Source organism: Danio rerio, chromosome 2 (genome assembly GCF_049306965.1).
Source record: "Danio rerio strain Tuebingen ecotype United States chromosome 2, GRCz12tu, whole genome shotgun sequence".
In the NCBI taxonomy this organism is placed as follows: Eukaryota; Metazoa; Chordata; class Actinopteri; order Cypriniformes; family Danionidae; genus Danio; species Danio rerio.
This window is the reverse complement of record NC_133177.1, coordinates 27,101,269-27,120,225: the sequence shown is the minus strand read 5'-3', so window position 1 is coordinate 27,120,225 and position 18,957 is coordinate 27,101,269. Positions and strand designations below refer to the sequence as shown.

Sequence of the window (18,957 nt, the reverse complement as noted above, 5' to 3'; positions counted from 1 at the left end):
GAGATCAGCTGTTGTTGAGTTGTGCTCGTCAGTGGAAAGCTCCCCCCACACCGCCTGACGTACACAGTAATATGAGGACAAAAACAGCAGTCATGACGCTCAGCGCGTGCACAAACTCACTGACGGTCACAGAACATTCACAGAGGAGCTGGCAAAACAAAACAAATTTGACAGTGACGAAAAACTGCACTGAATGACGCCAGACACTAGATGTACTGGATGTCCTTGTGTGGAATAGTGTGATACACTCATATGATTCATCCTATGATGCTGCTGCCACGACAAGATTTTGTGAGACATCAATTCTGCAATATGAAATTGTTTATGATGCCCACGTCTGCTTTATTTCCCCCAGTGAGCACTTTAAAGTTGAGGAAGGCCATTTTCATATTCTGTAGGTTTGTCTTTTTTATAAACAGCAGTGTGCAGAAGTCTGGAGTGGGTATTTGCACAATATTGAATTTTAATGATGAGTTTAGTTTACAATCATAGCAAGGAGGGGGGGGGGGAAAGCACATGTAGTTCGGCAGTTTTTTCCACAAGAAATTATTGGCAAAAAGGCAAATCAAAGGATATAGGTTTTATTTTACTCAGCAAAAAGCTCACATCCCAAAAATAGGCTTTACACAGACTACAGTTCGTATCATTTATTAATATTTCATTATTTGTCTTGCACTTTATTAACTAAATATTTCAGTGTTGTCACAATTTAAACTATTAAAATGCAAAGCACACACAAAGGTTTCCTCCAAGCACAACTATGCAAGTCACAGAAAAATATCCATCAACATAGCACCATCTGAATAACAGTTATAGGTATACATTCCTACTGTTTGGGTCAGTTCGTACAATATCATAAAGATTTTTCTAATCAATGGTTCCCTGACGCCATATTATCTATAATATAATAAAGTATGGCATATGCGCGGTGGCGCAGTGGGTAACGATTTTGCCTCACAGCAAAAAGTACGCTGGTTCGAGCTTCAGCTAAGTCAGTAGGCATTTCTGTGTGGAGTTTGCATGTCCTCCCCGTGTTCGCGTGGGTTTCCTCCAGGAGCTCCAGTGTCCCCCGCAGTCCAAAGACATGCAGTATAGGTGAATTTCAGTAAGCTAAATTGTCCATAGTGTATAAGTGTGAATGAGAGTGTTTCCCAGTGATGGGTTGCAGCTGTAAGGGCATCCGTTGCATAAAACATTGGCTGGATATGCTAGCAGTTCATTCCACATATGAATGACATATGCAGACATAAAATATTTGTCGTCACATGTTTTACTGCAGCCACTTTTCAAGAACAACACATTATAAAGATTTATGATTAAACATGACAATTTAAAATTACATTTGAATTAGTATTTTTTACTGCACTGTGGTCTTAATAAATAGTAGTAATAATAATAATAATAATAATAATAATAATAATAATAATAATAATATTCTGGTCTTAATGTTAATAATATTGTGGCCCTAAATATAGTGTTTTATTATGTCATCAAATGAATCGTCCTTGAAATTTGCCTGACAAAATGATATTTGTTATACATTTGTTAACTATTAGTACACTAAATTACATCTTGGTGGGTGTCTTCTGTAAATTATATAGTTAAAACAAATCAGAGTCTTTTTGTTTTACTCAGATATATATATATATCAATTAGAATTATTAGCCCCTCTGAATTTTTTTCCCCCAATTTCTGTTCAACAGAGAAGATTTTTTTCTTATTCTTTTTTTCTTTTTTTAATTTTCTAAACACAATAGTTTTCATAACTCATTTCTAATAACTGATTTATTTATCTTTGCCATGATGACAGTAAATATTATTTTACTAGATATTTTTCAAGACACTTCTATACAGCTTAAAGTGACATTTAAAGGCTTAACTAGGTTAATTAGGTTAACTAGGCAGGTTAGAATAATTAGGCAAGTTATTGTACAATGATGGTTTGTTCTGTAGACTATCGGAAAAAATATAGCTTAAAGGGGCTAATAACTTTGTACGAAAAAGGGTGTTTAAATTTTTTGAAACTGCTTTTATTTTAGCCTAAATAAAACAAATAAGACTTTCTCCAGAAGAAAAAATATTATCAGACATTCTGTCAAAATTTCCTTGCTCTGTTAAGCATCTTTTGGGAAATATTTAAAAAAGAAAAAAAATCAAAGGAAGGCTAATAATTTTGACTTCAACCGTATCAATCAGCACATTCTAATGTATGGGGGGAAAAAATCTGTATCACTTTTATTGTTAAGATGCTTGAAAATACTTTGAACACAATTTGAAACATACTAATAAATGGATTTTTTTACAGAATGTAAACTTTTTTTTTTTCAAAACAAAAACAAATCCAACTTAAGCCACAAATCAAGACAACAGTCAACATATAAAATCTATTAACCAGTTTTAAATATATATATAACAACTTGCCTCAACCTAGAATTTATTTTTTAAATCCTCATATAAAACATACAGCAGCTTTAGTGAAAACACACATTTCTTTACTTTTGAAAACCTTACAGTCATTCAGATACATCTTTTGTGACATAGTGTCTTTTCTACATTCTACTTAATGCTTTCTCCAAGTGCATTTAATGGACCTCGTTCATTTTCTTTCTAATTAAGCCTCTTCCAGCTTGTGCTGGTGAAGAAAAGAAAAGCAGTGACAGGGGTCAGACAAAAGGCAGAGGAGAAAACATAACTGCGGCTCTAGCCTCTAAGCCAATCACTGAAGAAACACTGCCTGGAAACCAGAAACCTCTCCATGGCAATGACACTGAGAAACATCCATCACGGGAGACCAGCCGGGCATCATGAGGCAGATGGTAACATCTCTGTGCCTTTCTTCCACTCTCCTCCTCACACACACATACATACATACATACACAAACACACACTTAACACTGACTGTATCACCTCAATGATTTCCCATCTGCTTGGTAATGAAACCACATTTCACCTATCCTTCAGCGCCTGTGGTGAGACAGACGTACAATAGAAGCACAGATAGACACTTAAAAAGCAGGTTAAAACATGTCAACAATACACTGGGGAATGAGCTTTCAAACATAAAACACCTCCATATGCTCAGGGGTTCAATATTTTGTGTGAAGTGTTTTGAGATTTAGCAAAAAACACTTTGAAGACATTGACCACGAATGAAGGCAGGTTTTGCACAGTGTATCTCATTTAATAATTAAATGCACAGACTAAAATTTGTAGTACGCGGAGTCTTATGATAAGATTTGGCAACAGAGGGGGAGTTCCAAGTGCAGCTTCTATTCAAAGAGAGTGGTCAGCGGGCAGGGGTCAAAACAAGTGCAAAACAGTATCATAAGAGGTAATCCAATAGTTAGACAAACACAAGGGCAGGCAGCAAACAATCACAGAGACAGTCCAAGAAACAAAAAGAAGAAACACTGGCAAAGTCCACAACGGAAATGCACAATACAATATCCCACCATGAAGATGAGTGAATGTGGTGCTTAACTCATGTGTATATTCTGTAATGGTGACCTGCAGCTGTGTGAGAGAGTCCAGGTTGGTATTGTTGTCTAAATTATTAAGTTTAAATTATTAAATTATTATTATTACTAAGTTAATCAAAATTCCTGTAAAAAAAATAATAAAAATCAGATATTGCTTTTGAATTGTGGTTCACCAGAAGCATTTATACAACATTGAAGGGCACCAACATTTGTGTCCACGTCTGTAAATCTCCTAGTCCCTGCTTGAATCAGTCTGAGGCAGACAGATAGGAAGCACAAGTGAGAAAGGGAAATGACACCGACATATCTAATAGCTCATAGTTGATCATTAGCTACCTTTTTGCAATTTCTAGCATATTTATGAGTTGGTTCATCAACATTGGCTCCTGGTAAAGTGTATGTTGTTGTCCCCAAGATTACAAATCTGAATGAAGGCTCTGGCAAATGTCAGAGTTATTGAATGAGTTATTGTAACAACTAATGTTTAAGGAAAGCACATTTATTTCTATGATCAAAACTGACTGGAACTTTCTGTGAATGAAATGATTTTATTGCACACCTTCCAGCCAATCAGAATCAAGAATTTTAACAAACCATGGAATAACGATCCATAATGGCTATTTATTCAACCAAAAGGGCAGGGGTACTGTTCATTAAAACTATGCTTTAATTAGGCTGTTCAGTCGATTTCGTGTTAAACAGTCATTTATTCATATAATTGCATTTCACTTCAATCATACACTGTTAAAAAAAAATCTGGTTGCCTTCAATTTTTAAGCTGAATTAAAATTAACCTTATGAGTCCATTGAACTTATATTATGTTAAACTGACTGAAAACAGCTTGAGTAACTTATAAAATTAAGTTAGAACATGATTAACTTAGATTAATAAGTTACAATGTCCTAAAACATACTGTCATGACTGATCAAATACTTTTTTTACAGTGTAGCATCAACTAATTATATGCTCTATAATGCACTATGTATTTTTTTAATTGTTGTCAATTGACAGTATATTATACAACAGAAATACAATAGTATAGTTGATGCTCGATAAAATGCCCTTTATTTTGCAATAGTTAGATGACTACAAACTATAAACTTGCAAACCAAAATCTAAAATTAAACCATGTAATATTGTACATTTTAATATGCAATTTATTTTGCAGTATTGGTCAGCTGACTGTACATTAAACTATAAAAACCATGTATTACTGAGCATCAAACAGTAATAGTAGAATTGACATCAGTCTCCACAATGAGGCTGACACCACCAACATCTGTCTGACTTCAAAAACTAACATTATGGCAGCAGACTTGCAATTACAGACACATGCACCAATAGAGATTAGTTTACTAATAGAAATTAGGTTAGGTTTACTCATTAAAAGCATTGCATGCAGCTTGCATGAGCAAGTCTGCAGCCAGAACAATGTCATGTTGATGTCACAATATGACATCATGCTGACATCAGAAGCTAATCACAAACCAATGTCAGGGGGACATCAAAAAGCAACAACAGGTGACATCTTTTTTTTATTATTATTAGTATTATTATTGAACAGTAAATTATTACAGCATAATGAAACATTATGAACTATAGAAGGAAAATAGATAATGCCAGGGGGATAAAACTGTTTAAAAAATACAATAAGTTAAACAAGAAATAAACATAAAGTAAAGCTTAAAATAAAATACAATATTAAGAGTGTAAGTGATTTAAAATGAAGTACTGTTGTTACAGGGGAATTTTAAATAGGGCATGACAAGATAATGTTTTCCTAGCCTAGTGTTTCCTGAACGGTAAAGTGTTTCAAAGTATTGTTTCAATTTTTTTAAGAATACCTTAAAGGGGTGGTCCACTACGATATCATATTTTAAACTTTAGTTGATGTGTAATGTAGCTGTGTGAACATAAAGAACATCTTTGAATGTAAAAACTTCTAAGTTCAATGCAAAGGGAGACCTTGGTTTTTACAGAGTTAGCTTAGCCAAGCCTACAATGAACAAATTTTGGGGACTACAAAAAATACTTCCGCCCAATGTGAAATCACAAAGGTTCGTTTACTGCGCATACAAACTGCGCAGCTAAGTGCCGTGGCCAGAGGCGCTGTAAAGTTATAGCAGAGATGGAGCTAAAAATGCGTCCAAACAGTGCTGTTTCCACAGAGCTTCGTCTGTTTCTGTATTTGGGTTTCCAAAGGACACAACACAAAGACAGAAGTGCTTACAGTTCAATATTAATTATGTTCCAGAGAATTATAAAATAGATAGCAAATACATAGCTTTAGGTGTTTTTATTTGTTAAAATTGATCATGACATGCACAGTGTCTAGCGTTAACGTTATGCTGTAGCAATGATGTAAACAATGGCAAATGCTGCTTTGCAGGCAAACGATTTAGCTACAAATTCATATTTATCAGTCAAACTGCTATAAAAACACACAAACACACACACTCCACCAGCACGTTCATGTCTCTTATGTGTGTGCGCGACTTTGCATTGATTGTCTTCAGGCAGCATTTCCATGCGTTTCCCATTTCAGATAATGAAGTCGTAAAAGATATGTGGATAATTCATATTAATTACACCTGCATATTCCGGATAAATGTGAAAGCTGTCGTTTATCGCATAGAGTTAAAAAAAAAACAGCTTAGCTCACCTGACTTGTGGTAGCAGCAGAAAAATAAATAAAGGCTCACACAGGTCACATCCCACAACTTGTGCTTTATTCTTCTGTCACTATACATTACAGGAAATAACTTAATCCGAGCATCAGAGAAAAAAATAATAAACTCCCGTGCACATGTGCTTGTTACAAAAAGTTCACACATTCACTCACTCACTCACTCACATAGACGCACACACAATGGCAAACACTCTTAAAGGAGCCGCACCCCATTTTCACTCGTTACACATACTTGTCAGATTTTATTTTAGTGAGCAGGCAGGAGGTTGATTGAGGTTTACACAGGAGAAAAGCGCGGCTTTTTCATGGAGCCGTTCCGTGAATAGCAAGGGCGGTCCTTTCAGAGGAACTAGGAAATATATCAGTCGTTTTCCTGTTAGCTGAGTAGCTGTGTATAATCAAAGTGAGATATATGAAAAAATATCGTGATTTTCCTTCATGTGAAACATGAGCACACATTGCTTTGCATCTTATAAACATAACCAAGCCTTAAAATTACATTCTGGACCACCCCTTTAAAAAGTGATTTATTATTGGAGAATTTGCACTTATGGATGTGATATTTAGCAAGTAAAAGTAAAAGATTTATGAAGTAGAACGCTTTCTCTGAACTATTGTCTGTATCTATAAAGCCAAATAACACATTTTTCTAAAACAAAGAAAATTTTTAATATACAAACTCAATCACAAATTTGCAAAAGTTACTCCAAAATATTCTGGTGTAGGAACAGTACCAAAAAAAAAAAATGTACAGTTGTTTCATCTTGTAAATTGCTGAAAGCGCACATTGTGTCATTTTAAATCTTTTAAAAAAGCTACTCACTGAGTAGGATCTGTAAATGAATTTAAAGGACACTTCTCTGACTTTGTTCACAAAAAGGTAGGGTCACATGATCTGACATCAGAAAGCAATGTCTGTGTGACATCATAAATCAACATCAGATTGAAGTGATGTCAAAATGGCATCAGAAACTAACTTCAAGTTGTTGCCAAAAACCAACCTCAGTTTGACGTCAGAACCCAACATTTAATTTTATTATAGCCAGAATATATTTTTTATGAGATGTAGACTTACTTCAGTCACTTGCTTCTAAAAAAACTATAATTAATTTAATTTGTCATCATCATCATTGGAATCTTTTCACAACCATCTGTCACTAACTTATTTTTCTCCCATTTTTTTAAATTGTTAACAGATGCTGCTTTTTTTGTTGTTGTATTTTTTCAACACACAAGTGAATCTCTCACTGAGCCAATGGGCTGTTGTGTAATCTCAATAACCTAAATTCCCCCATATTCGTTCTCAGGTTGCTGCCACTAGCACTTGTGGCCCAGTTTCTGTCAAGAAGTGGCCTACATACGACAAACTTAACAAAGCTGTCGGCACAAAACACTCTGGCCTGATTTTTCACCCTCCACTGAATTCAGTCCAGCAAAGTCATGTCCCAACTCCGTTTTGGACTTGTTAACAAATAATTCAGCGTGTGTTTCTGAGTAGCACATTTCCATAGCTATTATTTGTTTATGACTTGAGGGGATGGAGAGTTAAAGAGCTCTAATCAAATGACTGATAAATACAGGTGGGATCGAGATGCAGGTTTTAATGCATGATAATGCATGCAAATCTAAGATGCAAAGTTGATGGCAGTGCCTTTGTGTTTGGACATTTCAACAGCAGCAATTTAACTTGTGCATGTCTGTCTATATGAATAGACAAGCTGAGCTCTTCAGGACTCTTTGTTTGCACTTTTCTGTGTGTTGCAATGACACACCAGGTGTGTCCTATTCACTCTGCAGCTCTACACGATACGAAAAGATTATGTAGAGCAAGCTGACATTGGATTGTGGTTGGTTGTTTTCTTTATAAAAAACCAAATAAGCCCAAAATAAAATAAAAAAAACAGGTGCATAAAAAACAGTTACTCTGTAATACCAAAATTGCTCTTTACTGGGGTGATCCTATAACTATAAAACTATAAAAATAAAAAAAACATAAAATAAATATATAAAATATATAAAGTGAATATAAAAAAAAAATTAAATTTTTAATTTTAGTTAAATATGGCCCAATTTCTGCGACATGGTGGCTCTGTGGTTAGCATGATCGCCTCACAGCAAGACTGCTGGTTCAGGCCTCGGCTGGGTCAGTTGGCATTTCTGTGTGGAGTTTGCATGTTCTTTCTATGTTAGCTTGAGTTTCCACCGGGGTGCTCTGGTTTCCCCCACAGTCATGTGGGGTGAATTGGGTAAGTTAATTCAGTAAGTTAAATTGGCCGTAGTGTATGTATGTGAATAAGCGTGTATGGGTGTTTTCCAGTACTGGGTTGCAGCTGGAAGGGCATCCGCTATGTAAAACATATGGTAGATAAGTTGGCGATTATTCTGCTTTGTCGACCCTTGATTAATAAAGGGACTAAGCTGAAAAGAAAATGAATGAATGAATGAATGATTAAATATGTCTCAATTTCATTTAATTAGAATTTTAATTTCAATAAACTTGACAAAGGAATGTACCAAAACTTCTAAAACTAATAGAAGACTGAAATAGAAAAATCAAAAATAATATAAATTAATTAAAACTAATAAAACACATTGGTATATAAGTGAAATGTAAATTTCACTGCACTGTAAACACATTTTTCTGCTTCAGGAATGTATTGTGCTAAACATTCTTTTGGGTTTCTTCTGTGTATAACTATAGCTGTCTATAAAAAGTTTGCAGTAGTGCTACAATCTGGTTTGCAAGTACAGTACACACTTCTCACTTCAGATCAGTTCACAGAGTTCTTTGTAGACACTTTGTACACTGACACTGTAAACAGATAAGACACAAAAAATAGTGTTTTAAGGTAAGTTTGCCTTTACCAACTAATAGGGAATTGGGCATGTTAAAACTGAAAGTCCATAATAAATACAATAAGACAAGACAGCTAGCTATAAAAAGACAAGACAGCTAGCTAGCTAGCAAGCTAGCTAGCAAGCTAGATAGATAGATAGATAGATAGATAGATAGATAGATAGATAGATAGATAGATAGATAGATAGATAGATAGATAGATAGATAGATAGATAGATAGATAGATAGATAGATAGATAGATAGATAGATAGATACCTATTCAAGTGCTTTATTCGAGTTTTAATAATTAATTTACTGTACTGCAAGAGTCTTGAAAGCACCAAATATAGCACATATTGCCGTTAGCTGTTTCATATTATCTTCTCCCACATCAATGATGAATGCAGCACATAAAATCACTCATGCTGACGCGGCTTTGACGTCAGCATGGGAACAGTGAGCATCAGAAGAGAAAGGATGGCTAAAAATGGCTGAATGACCACTGTAGAGTCTACAAGTAAATGATTAAATGTAGATCAGAAATTGTAGAAATGAGTTTTTGAAAATAAAACAAATAAAAGATTTGATAGAAAGAGGATAGAAAGAGCCAAAATAGGCTAGATAAATGTGCACACAGAGAATGTTGCTATTTCTAAAGAATAAAAACACAATTTTTAATAGTTTTTTAGAGTATATAGTACATTTTGCTCAATGGTACTCTTTCATGCTTCGACAGTGATTAATGTCTGATTTCATTATTTACATGGCTGACAATGTTATTTAGACACAGACAGACGGACAGACAGACAGACAAACAGACAGACAGGCAGGCAAGCAGACAGACAGACAGACAGACAGACAGACAGACAGGCAGGCAGGCAGGCAGGCAGACAAACAGTATATCAATTTCCTTGTTACACAATATATTTTTAATTCAGTAATAAACTTTTGGTAATGACATCGCCATCTAGTGGAGAAATGAACGACACTGTATAAGTGTGCCTTGTTCTCTAAAATGTAAAAGATTTATTTTATTGGATGACAACAATTTTATATCTGTCACCGTTAAAGCATTAAACCCCATGCATTAATCTTCACTAAATCTCATAAAGCATTAGACTAAGGAGAATTGTGCCGTAATGTTTTGTTTTTGGATTTTAGGAGTCTCAAGATTATTATACCTCACATTAGGGTATATATACAAACAGTGCTAGATTGCACAGAATCTAGATTAAATGATTATATGTCTCTATGATTATCAGATTCCTAAAATGTTTATATCTATATTGTTTTCAAATGATCATAAACAGACTAATTTTCATGGATTACATGATTACAGATAAATATACTGTAGTGGCAGTAAATAATTTATAATTCTAAGTTTATGTGTACATTTTCATTTCTAAAAAAATTCAGTTGATCTTTTAATATTCACAATATACAAAGGTCAGGTAAATAAATTTGTGATCCATACCTCTGAAATAGAAGACAGAAACACTTCATACCATTAAATATACAGATTATTTATTTGTTTGTTTGTTTGGAACAACTCCAGTATACTTTGGAAGTGTTTTTATTCTAATGGGTTATATGCACAGCTATTTTTTTTTCAGTCAATGATGAACTTCCGATGAAAACTTTATGTGACTATTTTTATATTCATAAGGTTCCTTTTACAGCATCGATGTTGTAATGTAATTCAAATATAATCAGTTAAATAGACTTAAGCATCCTTCTGGTTGTTAAAGCGTAAAAAGAGACTAAAGACTGTTCAAACGCAGGCACCGTCATTAGCAGCAGGCTCATGCAGAAATATTGTTGAAAATACTGGGGTAAAATAAATTTCTATTTTAATATTTTAAAGACATGGCATGGAAAAATATAATTTAATGCAGTGCTTCTTGCTTGGTCTGATACCCACTTTTTATCATATCTCAGCCAGAAAGTGAAGATCGCTGTTTATTAAAGAAATCAAATGCGGATTTTGTATTGGATGTCAATTAACCGGAAGCCCTGGGGCAGGCTGACTGAGAATAAAAGTCTGTGTGCATATACTCTATTAAATGTTTTTATGTAATTTTTATGTAATTTTAATGTAATTATTAGATTTTAACTCATAACCCTCCGCTTGTTCATTCACCCCAGTTTATCTGATGTAACTTTATGATGTTGATCCAGAAAGGAAATAATTTATTTTATTTTTATAATAATTAAATTTAAATCATGTCATGAAAATTCACCTCAAAAGTAATCTAAAGTTAATCCAAAATAATCCAGATTTCACTGACTACAATTTCATTATGTCATTTGTAATCAGTAACTGACTTCAATTTGTAGGACATTCATTTATTCATTCATTCATTTACTCACTCACTCACCCATCCATTCATAGTAAATAAATACTATGAACAGTCAAAAATAAAATAATTTTTCCTCCTGTGTAATTGTGATTGTTCTTTTTGAATTATTTGCCAAGTGATGTTTAAAGCAAATAAGATTTAAACAATTTAAAGCAATTTAAAGCATTTTAGCATTTTTCTAGTAAAGGCTTTCTTCTCTGACTTAATGATTTTTTCAAGATTCTATGGTATTCAAAGGCTTAACTAAATTAATTAAGTTAACTTAGGTAAGATACTGTTGGCTAATTATGCAGTCAATCAACAACAGTGGTTTGTTCTGTAGCTGTACAAAAAGCATAATTTCTTAAGGGGATAATAATATTGACAATAGTGTTTTTAGCATTTTTATTTATTATTATTATTTATTAATTCATTCATTCATTTATTCATTCATTTTCTTTTCGGCTTAGTTCCTTCAATAATCTGGGGTTGCGCCACAGCGGAAAGAACCTCCAACTTATCAAGAATTAGTTTTTACGCAGCGGATGCACTTCCATGCAGCTGCAAGCCATCACTGGAAAACATCCATACACACTCATTCACTATGGACAATTTAGCTTACCCAATTCACCTATAGCAGCATGTCTTTGGACTGTGGGGGAAACCGGAGCACCCGGAGGAAACCCACGCCAACACAAGGAGAACATTCAAACTCCACTCAGAAATGAAAACTGACCAAGGCTTGACCCAACAACCTTCTACCCACTGTGTCACCGCGTCACCCCATTATTATTATTATTATTATTATTATTATTATTATTATTATTATTATTATTATTATTATTATTATTATTATTATTATTAGTATTATTATTATTATTACTACTACAGCCAAACTAAAAGAAATAAAACTTTCTCCAAAAGAAATATTGTGACAAATGTCCTTGCTCTTTTAAAGATCACAGGAGATAAATATTCACAAGAGTGCAATTTTTTTTGTCTTCAACTGTAAGTGTAATAATAATAACAACAACATTGCTTGCCAAACATTCCTCAAGTGTTTTATCTTGACTAAGTTAATTAAGAAACTTAAATATGAATAAATTGGAAGGGGAAAAGTTGTTATACAATAACCATTTGCTTTTTCCTGAATGCACTACTGAGCAGAACACATCAGTATCACTAGTATCATCACTATTGTAATTGTAATGATCACCACTTCCCTTTTTATGTTCAACTCTTGTCTTGATCTGAGTTTTCCGGACACCTGAGGTCAGGCTGTAAATGAGGGACTTTGCTCTGCGTGACAGGACTGTCCCGTGAGAGATGCTTTGCTTCACACTGCACAGCGGGACAGAAGGACATGAGGAGCACAAGACCCACAGCTTAAGGTAACTCTAGATAAAGAAGAATACAGGTGACAGATGGTCAGTTTGTTTTTATTAAGCAATAGCACACATGCATGCTAAGACTAAGGCTCAGATTTCACCTTCTGATGATTTAGTCTTACAAATTGAACTGCTTTTATCAGCGTTTATGTGTAGTGATTCTGATTGATATTCTCTGCTATTTCATGTTCGCTTTTATTCGGTATACATGTATGTAATTATTTTAAAGATCTCCACTTTTATTCACATATTATGTAAAAAGTGCACATTACAGCAAAGCTTTCAATGAGTAATGCAGCAAAGCTTATGAATGATAAACATTAACTGAGTCAGATGAGAGAAGGGCTGACAGGCAGGTGAATCACATGATCAGAGTCATTTAAACACTGGTTTACTAGTGCTGTGTTGGACTGGCTAAACTATTATTTTCAGGTTTATGTATGTAGTTTATATGACGCTGCAGAAAAGTGTATTCAAACGGTCTGTTTGTATTCTTCTTTTAAGGTTAGAAATAGAAATAAATAAGTCTAATTTTTTATGCACTTCTTCCAAGTATATTCTCAGGAATATGCTTTTAATTATACTGCATACTTTTTTTTAAAAAGTCAAGTTTACATACAGTGAGATTATTAAGGACAACAGAGTGAATGTTTTGGAGTGGCCATCACAAAGCCCTGAACCCAATCTTATAGAAAATTTGTGGGCAGAGTTGAAAAAGCTTGTGCAAGCAAGACAACAAATCTGACTCAGTTACTAAATTCTGCCAGGAGGAATGGGGAAAAATTCCTTCAAACTATTGTGAGAAGCTTGTGGAAGGATACCCAAAACATTTGACCAAAGTTATTCAGTTTAAAATCAAAGCTAGAAAAAGTACCAAGGAAATGTATGTAAACTTTTGACTGTCTTGAAATTAATAAAAAATTCTTTAAAAATAAAATTATTCTGACATTTAGCAGATGTAAATCATTTAGTTAATCCTTACAGACCTAAATTAGTAAACGTTTAGTATGATTTACCATCAGACATTTAAAAAAAATGGTTATGTTCCTTTTTTAGGGTGTGTGTACACTACTGGTTTCAACTGTACGTCTCACTGTAAAAAAAAAAAAAAATGCAGGGTTCCACATTGTTCTAATACAAATTAAGTTAACTTAACAAATTTAAGTAGATTGAACACAAACAAATAAGCTGTCTCCAAAAAAATCTCAAGAATTCTGTTAAAACAAGCAGCAGAATTAATTTTTGAGTATTGAGTTGTACTTTATAATGAATATATACTTATATAATATTAAAATATGTAGTTTTCTATTTTGTCTGAGTAGCCTTTACTGTTTTTTTTTAATGTTTAAAGTGCTTTTTCTAAGAGTCAGTTAGTATTTCTGTGTGGAGTTTGCATGTTCTCTCCATTTTGGTGTGTTTCCTCTGGGTGCTCCGGTATAGGTGAATGGGGTATATGCACACAGACTTTTCATTTCATTTCATTTCATTTCAGTCAGCCAGCCCCAGGGCTTCCGGTTAATTGTCATACCACACAAAATCGCCAAGTTTCTTTAAAAAACAGTGATCTTCACTGCCTGTCTGAGATACGATATAAAATGGGTATCAAACCACACCAAGCCTTGAAAATATGGAAATTAATTTTACCCCAGTATTTTCAATGGAATTTCTGTGCTAAATTGCTGCTAATGACAGCTGCATTCAAACAGTCTTTTGTATTTTTTTACGCTTGAACAACTAAATGAATGCTTAAGTCTATTTAACTGATTGTATTGTAATTACATTACATCGATGCTGTAAAAGGAACCTTATAAAATTAAAAATAGTCACATAAAGCTTTCAGCGGAAGTTCAACATTGACTGAAAAACACTAGCTGTGAATATAACCCATTGAATAAACTTAATTGGCAGTACTGTATGTGTGGTAACAATGAATGTTTCCTAGTAGTGGGTTGCAGCTGGAAGGGCATCCTCTGTGTAAAACATATGCTGGACAAATTAGTGCTTCCTTCTGTTGTGGTGATCCCTGATTAATAAAGAGACTAAGCTGAAGGAAAATGAATCTCTCTTCTAAACACAGCAACACATCCACCTCATACAATTAGCCAAAGAGTTGTTAGATAAAATTAAAATTCTGCTTTTTCAAAACGCTGGATACTTTTTTATACCATTCCTTATTTTCTCAAAACACAGCAAATCCAATTTAAAATTGAATGTATATATCAGAATCAGAAATCAATGTGAAATCCTGTCTATACACTAAGAATTGGTGTAATATTGCAAAAAAAAAAAAAAAAACAACAACAAATCAACTCTGCATATAGTGCAATATTAGATTTCACTTATACACAAACAGTCCTTCAGGTAAAGGACACAATAAAGTACAGGGATCTTCAGAACTTGGCCACATTTTCGCTGTTTTTGCACCTTATATTGAAAGAAACACTTCACACCTGACACACCCCTCACAGTCTTCAGTCTCAGTCTCTGCAGCCTCCAATGCATCCAGGGTGGACATTTGATCATGTGGTGAATGATTATAGACTTTCACCTATCAAAGCAAAAAAATAATAATAAAATAAAATTCTCGATGGGATTGAGAAGAGTTGGAAGACATTTCTCAATTGTTAATAATTAAACTACTGTAAGTCTTATCTGCTGATGTTACAGAAACAACATAAATGTAGTGTACGTTCATTGTGTTTAAAGTTTGAAACATCAGCTTTTCTGTTCTGCCAAGCTGTGTTTAATAAAGATAAGAAAGATCCATGATTTTAGTATGGGAAACGTTTGTGTGAAAAAGACATTTGAGAAATTTAAAAATTTTCATGCCAAATTTTGACTGAATAATATGTAAAAACATGATTTGTGTGAATTATGGGAGTTGTCCTGGAGAAATAATAAAGAGTTATAGGAGATGAGTGGCTGGAGATGAGTGTGAAATACAAGAGACTCCTGGGAAAAACAGATCGTATGGTGAAAACAACATTCATTCATTCATTTATTTTCTTGTCGGCTTAGTCCCTTTATTAATCCGGGGTCGCCACAGCGGAATGAACTGCCAACTTATCCAGCAAGTTTCTTACACAGCGGATGCCCTTCCAGCCGCAACCCATCTCTGGGAAACATCCACACACATTTCACACACACACTCATACATTACGGACAATTTAGCCTACCCAATTCACCTGTACTACATGTCTTTGGACTGTGGAGGAAACCCACACGAAGGCAGGGAGAACATGTAAACTCCACACAGAAACACCAACTGAGCCGAGGTTCGAACCAGCGACCCAGCAACCTTCTTGCTGTGAGGCGACAGCACTACCTACTGCGCCACTGCCTCGGCGTGAAAACAACATGAGATGTGTTAATAGTATATGGTCACAGCATACAAATTTTGTGCTATCAGAGTTTAGAGTTTTGAAAATTGGACTATACTGTAAATTAGACCAAAGAATGTTAGCAACTGAAAAAAAAAACCTAAATACATTTTTTACACTGCCATCTTATAAACATGTTCAAGTAAGTTTAAGTCAAGTTCACTCTAAGGATCAATTCTATTTGACTGTTCCATGATCATGCTTGAAATGTTGAGATGATAGAGCTTTTAGAGCAAAAGTTTAGAGCACTTTCAAAGTTTATCTACTTTGGTTCCTTGTATGTTTGCATGTACAGTATTATGTGTTTTTATGTACAGCACTTTAGTACCCATTGTGGTTGGTTGAAAGTGCTCTAAAAATAAATTAGTCACACTTTACAATAAGGTTCATAAGTTGATGTTAATTAATGCATTTACTAACATGAACAAACAATGAACAATACATCTACTACTGTATTTGCTCATTTAAGTTAACTTTAGTTAATGAAAATACAGTTGTTCATTGTAAGTTCATGTTAACTCATGGTGCATTAACTAATGTTAACAAGCATGAACTTGGATGTTAATAATGCATAAGTAAATGTTCAATTATGATTAATAAATGCTGTGCATGTGTTGTTCATGATTAGTTCATGTTAGTAAATGCATTAACTAATAAACCTTACTGTAAAGTGTTACCAATAAATTGAGTTAAGTAGACAAAAGAATTGACAAGACATTAGACAGACAGGTAGACAAGCAATCAGACACAAAGATAGGAAATGCCCACCTGACGTGTGCGCTGGCTTTCAGTGCTGAGAATAGCAGGTTTGGAAAGCCTGCCCTGGCTCACTTTGGTCAAATTACTGATTAAACGAATTAAAATGAAATTAAAACACATCAGCACAATAAAAGATTTTTTAAGTAAAGAAAAAACAGTTTAAAGTAGACAACTGTTGTACTTATGGTTATAATAAGTGCAGATAAGAATAAGACAATATTCAAAACTAAATTCTATTTAACAGAACAGTTTGTGTTCTGGCATTTTGTTTTGGTCACTGAAGCATGCTTCATTACGCTTTTTTTAAAGGCACTTTATTTCATCTCAAGTGTTATTAGTTTTTCTTGTTTATTTTTTAGATAAATAAATGTGTTAAAGTTAAGATACAAATTATGGCAAACAAAAAACATACAGACAGAAAGACATGCATGGATGGTTTTACTTACCGATGTGTTTTCTATGTAGATGAGCTTCACCTTGAGAAGAAGTCAGTCCCTCAAGAGTCTCTCTGCGGGTCACAGTTCGTGGATTTGGGACAGAAAAACACCTGTTTCTCAGCTTGTCCAAAGGTGAACATGACCTCCACCATTATCCACAAGTTTGCATATACAGCACTGCCTCTCATCCATTGAGTTTTATGTCCTTAAACAAACTGTTTTCCCTAGGTATGAAAGCTGTGTGGATCTCACCGATGCTGGCAGAGAAGACTCCTGGTCCAAGGTAAAACACATTATCTGATCAAGTATTAGGTGGAACAGCAACACTCTCAGTCAACTTTTGTTTACACTGAGTATTTCTGAATCTCACAGCCATCAGGCCTGAGAAGATCAAACCATGAAGAGAGTAAAGTGGAAAACCTCTGGAGAAGATACGAGTCCCTCAGTGGGGCCAACGCCGCTTTATCAAGGAGCATCTCGATGGACATGCTGCCGCCGCCAGACCTGATGAGCACAAACACAGCAACGGGCATGTTTGAGTCAAAGAGCAGCCCTCGTCCCCAGCTCGCAGCGCAGACCAAAAACAGCTCCATGTGGAGGGAGAAGAGCTATTCTGGTGCCACTGCGGTCACCAGCACCAGTAAGCACAAGGCTCATCAGGTGTGTGTAACCGTCACGTCATGGTTTATTTTGGAGGACAGGCATGACTCAGGATTAGAGCATGTGTGTTTTTTTTACTGATGTAGTCACTGAATTATGTGTTGAGCGTTACTTTAAATACTGATGAATCATCCTGAGATGAGGCAGAAAATGGATGTTGAATGTCAAACAACAAATATAGTATGAGAATTAAGTCAAGAGCAACTATTAAAACCTATTAATGTTTACAATTATATAATGTATTATATTAATAATTCAATTATATATAGAAATTAGATAAATACTAGAAGTTTTTTGGCATATAGCTGAAAAATGTTAAACCATAAAAAAATTGAATGAAGTTATAGCAGAGTAAAAATGGAAAATATATTAAAAATAAGTGTACAGCATGTATGTAATATATAAAAAGAACAAAATTTTATGAAAATAAAAAGCCACTTGCTAAAATTCGGACTAATACATGAAATTAAATTGTAGAATCAAAATCAGTTTTATTGCCTAATTGCTAACACACACAAGGAATTTGTTATTTGTTTTGTCTACAGAAGCTTACAGTGTACACAAAGTGACAAGTAACAAAAAAATAAATAAAAAATACAACAAACAATAAACAGAGGAGCAATTAGTCAAAAAGCTCTGGATGTTGAATTGTATGTAAACATACAAGTTATAAGGTGCTGTGTACAAACGTGTATGAGAAAGTATTGGATTGTATATTGTGAACAGATTCTAATTCAAATTATGAATATGATTAAAAAAATTGTATTTAAAAAATAAAATAATACTGTTGTTAAAGATTTTTTTTATATGCCAAAATCATTTTTATAAGCAGTTAAAGCAATCTGAGAATAACTAGCTTTTAATGTTAAAAACGTATTAATTTTATTTTTTGTAATCATGCTTGATAAAAACAGTCTGCAGATATACATTTGATTGACATTCTCCTTTTTACATATCATCAAAGGGAGATCTCTACCTCATTAGCAAA

General features: G+C 34.1%; 1 protein-coding gene and 1 long non-coding RNA gene across 4 annotated transcripts in view; one reads left to right on the top strand and one right to left on the bottom strand.

Moving 5' to 3' along the window:
* Nucleotides 1–2,823: 2,823 nt before the first annotated feature.
* LOC110438028 (uncharacterized) lies at nucleotides 2,824–17,828 on the bottom strand. 2 transcript variants are annotated; one of them, XR_012391875.1, is made up of 5 exons: nucleotides 17,730–17,828; nucleotides 17,319–17,582; nucleotides 16,882–16,957; nucleotides 15,184–15,281; nucleotides 12,630–12,742 (listed from the first exon to the last, which is right to left on the bottom strand). It is a non-coding gene; the product is annotated as an uncharacterized lncRNA (long non-coding RNA). The 2 variants fall into 2 exon arrangements; XR_002455919.3 differs by lacking the exons at nucleotides 12,630–12,742; nucleotides 17,730–17,828 and adding an exon at nucleotides 2,824–2,964 and having other exon boundaries at nucleotides 17,319–17,458.
* Nucleotides 12,684–18,957, top strand: part of xirp1 (xin actin binding repeat containing 1) — a 28,155-nt gene continuing 21,881 nt past the window's right edge. For both annotated transcript variants that reach the window (XM_073916477.1, XM_021480063.3), the window contains exons 1-4: nucleotides 12,684–12,736; nucleotides 17,338–17,441; nucleotides 17,538–17,592; nucleotides 17,682–17,969. In XM_073916477.1, the coding sequence (XP_073772578.1) occupies nucleotides 17,338–17,441; nucleotides 17,538–17,592; nucleotides 17,682–17,969 (447 nt within the window). In that variant the 5' untranslated portion in view covers nucleotides 12,684–12,736. The remainder of the gene's footprint in view (nucleotides 12,737–17,337; nucleotides 17,442–17,537; nucleotides 17,593–17,681; nucleotides 17,970–18,957) is intronic.